This window comes from Phoenix dactylifera, chromosome 13 (genome assembly GCF_009389715.1).
Source record: "Phoenix dactylifera cultivar Barhee BC4 chromosome 13, palm_55x_up_171113_PBpolish2nd_filt_p, whole genome shotgun sequence".
NCBI lineage: Eukaryota > Viridiplantae > Streptophyta > Magnoliopsida > Arecales > Arecaceae > Phoenix > Phoenix dactylifera.
In genome coordinates this window covers 2,944,871-2,953,437 of record NC_052404.1, presented here as the reverse complement: position 1 = coordinate 2,953,437, position 8,567 = coordinate 2,944,871, and the positions used below count along the sequence as shown (strand labels likewise).

General features: G+C 39.7%; 1 protein-coding gene across 1 annotated transcript; it reads left to right on the top strand.

The window, feature by feature from the left end:
- The first annotated feature begins 6,036 nt into the window (after positions 1–6,036).
- LOC103714691 (protein JINGUBANG) lies at positions 6,037–7,804 on the top strand. The gene has a single exon (XM_008802047.4). The coding sequence runs from the start codon at positions 6,154–6,156 to the stop codon at positions 7,366–7,368; it is 1,215 nt and encodes a 404-aa protein (XP_008800269.3). The 5' UTR covers positions 6,037–6,153; the 3' UTR covers positions 7,369–7,804.
- The last annotated feature ends 763 nt before the right edge of the window (positions 7,805–8,567 follow it).

Below are 8,567 nucleotides of genomic sequence, written 5' to 3'. Positions count from 1 at the left end.
GATTATTATGCTATCAGCACATATATGTTTTTTGTTCTGTTTTGTTTTGTTTTTGTTGTTGTGGAAGAGAGAGATCTTTATTACCTAGCAGTATTAATTAATTATGGTGTTGCATATGGTAAGGTTTTTTTCTTAGTTTTAGAGTACTACAGAAACCTGACCTCAATTCCCCTCGGATTGTTCAAATCTTGTACTGAGTTCTAGATCTTGCTGATTTTTAGCATTATCACATAAGAGGGTTGTACATGACGTTGTGTCTTTGGCCTTATTGTGCAAGTCCCCTCACCATCCTTAGAGCATTATAGTTAATTAAACAAGCTTCAATGTTCCATGTACTTGATTCGCTCGATATTTTCATTTATATTCCACTTGTAGTGTCATGAAAAAGCACCACATGTAGTAAAATAATAGATGGAGAGAAGGAAGAACTTATCAGTTGAGGCGTGATTTCACTGTCCTTAAGAATAGATCGCGCCCCTCGGAGAATGAATTTCGGTGTAGCAGGTAATGGCGGCCTATCCTCCAGGATACAACAACTGGATCACTCCAAGCGCACACTCGCAGATGCAGTGATCTTGTCGAATAGCCCAGAAGCGCTCAGAAAAACAAAACAGAGAAGAGTATCCTCTCGGGAACACAGAAAACAGAGGGAGAGAAGCTTTCGGGAATCAGAGAGAGGATTTTTTGATTTGATATCTCTATCGGATCTGATAAGATTTAAAAAGAAAGGAAGAGGCGTATTTAAAAGACACGTCGTTTTACCAAAGAGGTGTTTTTAAAAGACGCGACGTTTTATCTCAAAAATAAAACGGCAAAAAGAAACCTGACTCAAGCCCACACCCGCGCGTGATAATCGAGCGCGACGCGCCCGGTTAAACGTTTCCTGATCGGATTCGCCAATTTTGGCTTGGACCTCCATTGGGCTCATGCGCGCGTGGGCTACTTTCTTTTTTTTGCTTCACCAAGTTAAAAGATTGAATACTATATAAAGATCTTTTGAGTTTTATTCCTTTCCAATGTGGGACTAAAGAAAGTACACTAGACAAAAAGACAAAAGACAAAGAAGGGCAGACTCGAAATTTTGAAATATTTCAACACCGCACACACACTACTATGTTCTATGTCCCTTCCAAAATGCATGCACAAATATAGCCAACTATGACGGGTCTACGTGCTTGCAATTTCTGCATGTTTTCCAAAAAGGTTAGTGGTTTGCTCCAAATCACATTATTCATCACATATCTATAGCAAGCACCTCATGATTTTTTGATAAATTTAATGCAGTATAAATTATAAATGAAATATTTGCATTTAAGCCCCATGTATTTGCACATAATTTCCCTGCTAACATTGTACCTTTAACCTTATTTTCATGAATACATGTGTGGAGCACGTGCCAAAAGCTAACTTGATTAACTTGTGCCTTTATCCATATACAGAAATTATATCCTGCACGGTGGTGTGTACAACATAGTTATATATATATATATATATATATATATATATATATATATATATATATATATATATATATATATATATATATATATATATATATATATATATATATATATATATATATATATATATATATATATATATATATATAACTATCAATCACAACTACTTGTTTCTATTACAATGCACCGAAATGAGTGCTTTGAATGAGGCTCACAAGAATGAGCGGCTGTTATCAGCGGCATGCATGACCACATGGTGTATGCTGTGTAGGATATAATTTCTCTAATATATATGATACTAGTGAACAACAATCAGATATATATGTATACACACACACACACACACACATATATATATATATATATACACACACATATATATATACACACACATATATACATACATATACATACACACACATATACATACATATACATATACATACATACATACATGTATGTATTCAGATGAAACTATATGTAAACTGGGGTAGCCTTACTCCAATGCGAAATCTATAAACCAAAAGAATAGTGGTATCCCTCCCTTCCCTTTGATGCTTTTCCGAAAGGTTCTTGCCAACTTAATTTATTAGATTTTCGAGTTCTCTGTTATTATTTTTAAGTTAGCTTGTTCAATGACTTTATAAACACTTGTAATATATTATTATCCCTTGGTTCCCCTCGTTTAGGAAACTCATTCCTTAGTTGGCTTTCTTGAGCAGTCCACCAAACCAATGGGAAGATTTTTGTGCGAAAGCTTTGGCCATAATCATCTTAGAACCCTTCAAAGGTGGTGTGAAAGTGATTCTTTAGTGTCCATGCCTGACGCACGGCCTATAAAAAATGGTCTTGCTTAAAAACTTGAGATCAGCGTGCCCTAAATTGTGGAATCAATTAGTAGGACCAGTGGTCCTGTGACAAACCAAAGGGAAGCTGCAAAAAGCCTAGTCCAAGGACCCTTCGGTGCCCCAAAGTGCACTACTTCAAGCAATATACAGTTGTTGAGCTCCTTCCATATTATTCAAATGCATACTTTGGAGAAGTGAGAAACTTAAGAAGGGATTGGTGTTTGTCTCTTTATAGTTTGAATAAGGATCGGCGTTGTTCTCTTTATAATTTCGATGTGACTTTCGAAAATGTTTCAAGGCACCAGTTATACGCACATGAAAAGTTCATCAGGCCGACAACTGCTGATTTCAGTAAGATAAATGAACATCGAATAATCTTTTCTCTAGTAAGATTTTAGAACCAAAAAACACTTCTTAAATGGATTATTGTAACCTATACTTGGATGCATCTGAAACCTAAATTAGCAGTAATCTTGGCTGTTCTCCCTTCACCATTCTTTGAAGGTGCTCACGATTTATGCAAGTATTATTATATTCGTGTTCTCTCGTATATCATTAATGTAAGTTACTTTTAAAAGTTTAGCACAAAATTTCATATATATTAAATTCTTGAAAAGTTCACCAATTCATGGAAACTTCATCCCTCCTTGCGGGAGGGCATGAAACCTGCATCATGAGTACATTGGAGGATGGTCTAAAGGGCAGAAATGAATACAAAATATAAAGACAACTTACATCCCTTTTAAACATGATATTATATGAACAAAAGCATACCCTTGGAGGCAAGTTCTGTGTAGGTCAGGTGGCCTCCAATTGAATACAGAAGCTGGCATGCCTTTACTGCCATAAATAAAAGAAAAATTATTGGTTGGATCGGACCAGTCCAACCATGAACCAACACGTAGAAAGGTGGACAAAGAAGAAACAAAAGAAGAAAAAAAAAAGAGAGCAATATGCATGCGTGTTTGCACGTATTGGTTCGTAGTTGGATCGGTCCAACTAAAAATTCCACTAAATAGACAGGGATTGCAGATCCGACCAAAAAATAAACTAAAATGAAGGCTTTGTGGTCCTCCACCAAACCGAAAGACCTAACTCAGAGTTCCTTTGAGATTACTAAAGTAAGAACATAAAAGAGTCATTCAAGAGGGTGCTGCAGAAAGTGGTTCCTTAGCATGGTGGTCATTCTCGGGGCTTTTGTATGGCCTATACATCCTCTCCATTCTTTCTTCTTTTTAATAGAACTTTAGGTGAGGTCAGGGAGGGCCTTCCCCTCCTATTTCTCTGAAAAAGAATGAGATCGGTTAGGTTTTTATCACATCCTAAAGTTTCTCTTGATTTCTAGATTCAAGCACAATTTAATTGTCGCAAATTAGCCTTCTGTGCTGCCAAGTAAAGCCGCATTACAAAGCATGAGCTGGAGGGCACATGGCCACCAGGAAGACATGATTATGTGATCCTCCTCCTCCTCCTCCTCCTCCTCCTCCTTCTTCTTTTTTATTTTTATTTATTTATTTATTTATATTTTTTGCTAGCCAAAAAGAAAAGAAGGGGTGAGGCGAACCTCACCTACGTAGCAACCCCCACTGGCCCCCTCCCCACTGGAGAGTGTTCGATACAGGCAAACAAGTTTTACTCATACCCTTTCCGCCCGCGGGGAGCCCCACCAACGTGGCAGCCCCTTCTACGTGTGAGTACGTCACACTACCACCATCTAAGTACCGGTAGATCATATGGAGACTCTACCGGGCAAACCAGATGAAGGACATCCGGTCTCTGCATTTAATTGACGCCCGCACGTTTCGAACCTGCGCCACCCTGATGGAATTTTAGCCCCACTTTGGATGTCACCAGATTGCTTTGAAAGGTGGCAAGGACAAAGCAAATAAATCTTGCCCATTGGATTAGCAGGGTACAGCCATTTCATCAAACAATAGTACCATCTCTTTTAATAAATGTAGCTCTTTTTCTCAAAAAAAGTATTTTTTATATTCGACTCCACGGACTTAAAAGAGACTAACCACATGATTCAATCTACAATTTTTATCCTCCATACTTGTTGCTAGCTCTTCAAAACCTTTTTCCAACGTAAGGTTTTTTTTAAGAGGATTTTGTAAACAACAGTTGGATATTGTAAGAGGATTTTGTTAACAACACAAGCCTGTTAAACGATGGGATGTACGTCAGCATGAAAACACTAATATTTGTGAAATCCTCATAATTTGTTTGTTAGATTGTGTTAGACTTGCGACTCATTACCCTGGCTGCCATGGTTTTTCGTCCGCCCTCCCGTTGGCCATTTTAACGAACAAAAATTATATAGGGTGGGTGCTGGAGAAAAAAAATATATGATAAGCTTTCTATTTTACTATGTTTTTAATGCTCATCTTCAAGAAGAAATCCAAGGGTTAAAGTCTTTTTCTATTTATTTGTCAATTCCATAATTAAAAAAATCAAAAAAGAAAGGGAATCACGTGTGACATCCTCTTTCTTTTTTATTTTCAAAATATACGTTTTTTTCGGTATATACGACATAGCCAACTAATACATAACAAGCAAATTAGTTATCTAGGATATAGTTTCCAAAACATAATGTTCATTTAGCAAATTAGTCACCTAGTAATGCAATACACACATCAAAGCAAGTCGATAAGTGCGTATCACCTGGCCATGTAGTATATACTGGTGATCCAATATATACTTTCAAACAAATTGATACACAGTTTCCACAACATGCTTTTTACTGCCATACACTACATAGCCAAGTAATATACACTAAGCAAATTAGTTATTTAGCAAAGAAATATATATCTCTAGGTATACATATCATTCCTTAGATGCCATGACTCTTAAGTGCAAATATTCTAAAAAAAAGAGAAATTTGGAGGAGAAGAAAGAGACTGAAAAGAAGAAGAAAGGTCTCATGAATGAGAGAGACGGCTTGATGAGGAAGAGGATAAATGGAGAGGCTCAAAGAAAAAGAAAAATAATGGAGATGGTCTATTTTTATGGGCGAACTCTTTTGGCACATTATTTTTTTTTTTTTTTTTTTTTTTTTTAAGTTACAGGACTGACAGCCCGCTCATGTTTGCCTTTTAGATTTTCTATTGGCACTAGAGAAATAGTGTATAATAGAAATCCCGTCTTATATGATATCCTATAGGCTGCCTCCGTATGATTTTTGTTCCTTTCCAAGTAATCAGAATCTAAGGAAGATCTATCTGATCAGTACAGGTTCATGCCGTCCTAGCTGGTACATAGGCATCGTATCTTCTTCAGCTTTTTCCCTTTTAGCCAAACTCATAAGTCACTACACTTTGTGCAAACATGCAAGTGGAACACACTCTGATTGCAAATGGGAGCCAAACAAGTTATTACCAATGAAAGCATGGCATTTTCCTTTTAGCCTAACTCGTATGTCACTTCCTATAAATTATTGGGAACACACCTGACGTAACAAATCTTCAAGGCAAATATTTTTTTGTAGCCAATCCAAATATGACAGCAGAGAATTGCTCCTCAATATAATAGCACAAAATAGGAAGGCCCGAGCATCTTGGTGCGTCCACAGGTGACACGAGTCCAAGTCTCATTCACCCCAAAAGCAGGAGGAGGAGCGTGTGGGTCCCACCTCAAAAGGGTGCTTGCTTCCAAAGTAGCCGTTGAACCGCTTCCGACCGTTTTAAATATGGAAAACCATCACCCACCCAACAAGCTCACCTCTGAAACCTCTATACCTTGATGCCGAGAAGTCCAACACCACGCTCTCTCCTCAGTATACTCACTCCAACGGCTCTCTCCTTCCCCTCTATCTTCCATTCCCATTCCCCCTTCATCCCATCTCCATGCAATCCGTAGCTAAAAGAATTGCAAACAATTTTGCTCAAAAAGAACTACAAGCAATGGCCGATTCAGAGCCCACCATATCAACTCCACTGCTCGCAAAATCTGCGAGCGGTGGGGACTCCGAAGGCAGCCAGACATCAAACCAATCGCCACCAAAAGAGCTTCAATGCTGCGCTCCGGACGCGCTTACCAGCGGCTCGCGGCACAGGTCATTAGCTGTTCTTTCGGGCCATATTGGTTCCGTCTCCTGCCTGGCCCTCTGTGGCGAGTTTGTGCTCAGCGCCTCCCGCGGCAAGGACATCATCGCATGGCAGCAGCCCGACCTCCGCCGGTTCGCGAAGTTCGGCCATGGAGACGGCTCGGTCAAGGCCCTCGTAACGGTCGGGAACCGAGTCTTCTCCGCTCATCAGGACAGCAGGATCAGAGTGTGGAAGGTGTCTCGGAGCTCGGAGAACGTGTTTCGGCTCGCAGCCACCCTGCCGACGACGAAGGACTACTTCTGCAAGTTCATGAGGCAGAGCAACTATGTTCAAACCCGGCGGAACCATCGGAAGCTATGGATCGAGCATGCTGATAGCATCTCATGTCTCGCAGTCTACGGCGGTGTCATCTACTCAGGGTCATGGGATAAGACCTTGAAGGTGTGGAGGGTGGCGGACCTCAGGTGCATGGAGTCGATAAGAGCGCATGACGATGCCATCAATGGCCTTGTCGCGCACAAGGGTCTTGTTTATTCGGCGTCGGCCGACGGAAAGATCAAGGTTTGGGAGAAGGCGAGGAGCATGCATTGCTTGAAGGGAGTCATGGAGGGCCACAGGGACGTGTCGTGGAATGCGGTGATCGTCTGCGACGATGGGAGATTGGTATATGGCGGAGGGTCCGACGGGCGGGTGATGGGATGGGAAAGAGACGTTGGGAGGGAAGGTTGGAGGTTGGTTTGCGATGTGAGGGCGCATGAGATGGCTGTGCTGTGCTTGTGCTCCATGGGGGAGTTTGTGTGCAGTGGTTCAGCTGATAAGAGTATTGGGGTGTGGGGAAGGGAGGGTGGGGGTGGGCTTTGGAGGGTGGGGGTTATAAGAGGTCATGAAGGGCCAGTGAAGTGCTTGCAGGCCTCTTGCTATAGTGTGGGAGAGGGGTTCATGCTCTATAGTGGGGGGCTTGATAAGAGCTTGAGGGTTTGGTGGGTGCCAAGGATAAGGCAAGGCCTAGAGTAATAGAGAGGGTGTTTCATATGAACTTCATAGATTTAAGAGAGGGTGTTTTGGTGTGCTGCCTTGTTCTGGTTATTTGAGAGTATCAAGGCACTTTGTTGATTTGGAGATTGGTTTCTCAAAACTTATGGTTTGGTATAGCAGAGTTTAAGGGTTTAGTTATGTTTTGAGAAAAATGGTACTCTTTCTCAATTTTCAGGAAAGAAAGTGTTCCTCCCCCCTTTATTTTTTGGCCAATATTGTGATTTAATTGCTGAGAACTACAAAAGAGTGATTCAGGTTCCTAAAGAACACAGTTTGTATGATTGCTGAGTTTGTAATTTGTATGATTAATCTTGTCCTCCACATTATTTTGGAAGATGATTTGCAATCATGTTTCCCCTAAAATTTATGTAGGTCATTTTGTAGTCAATTTGCAATAAAAAAAATTCTCAACAAATCTAATGTAACATTTATTGTGCACTTCCTTCTCTCTCAATATGTATATATATATATATATATTCTGTACTGCTCCTGGATGGAAGATGGTCAAATTTTTGATCCTTCAGAAGTCTCTTGGAAATGGAATGGTGATGTAAGCATTTTTCTATCAATTTCAGAAAAGAAAATTTGCTTTCAAATGCTATGCACAATTTGAGGAAAAACCATTGTGTAAAAGTTGGAATATAGACCAACAAAGGAGCCTTAAGATGTAAAGGTAGCTTTTTATCTTCATGCAACCCTCCCTTAGCTTCCCTTTCTTCTGTCCTTGACACAGTTTATTCAGAAAGGAAAGAAAAAAATGTAGTAGCTTGTATGATTGAAGAGTTGATAATATGATTTAACTCACAACCTCCATGTTATTTTGAAAAATAAATGAAAAAGGAATTTTTTTCATGTGATTTTGGTGTTCAAATCATAGATCCATGCGTAAAGAAAGGACTCTCCAGCCAGTTTAATCAATTATGTGCTTCAATGGGGAAGGTGATGAAACTTTGATCCTTCAGGAATCTTTTGTAAGCTCTTTTTTTTTTGTCTTAAGCATTTTACTATCAATTTAGTATTTTCCTTGGATGCATAAGACATAGACTTAAGAAAAATCCACTGACTTAAAAGTAACAGGATTTGTGGGACTTACAAGAAATACTGTTCAAAAAGGGCCCTGGACACTTCATTCCAGTATAATTTGGCTTTGTCCTTGTCATCTTCATTGTCTCTCTGTC

Coding starts and splice junctions, on each gene's coding strand:
- LOC103714691 (XM_008802047.4), top strand. CDS start 6,154: ATGCAATCCGTAGCTAAAAGAATTGCAAACAATTTTGCTCAAAAAGAA.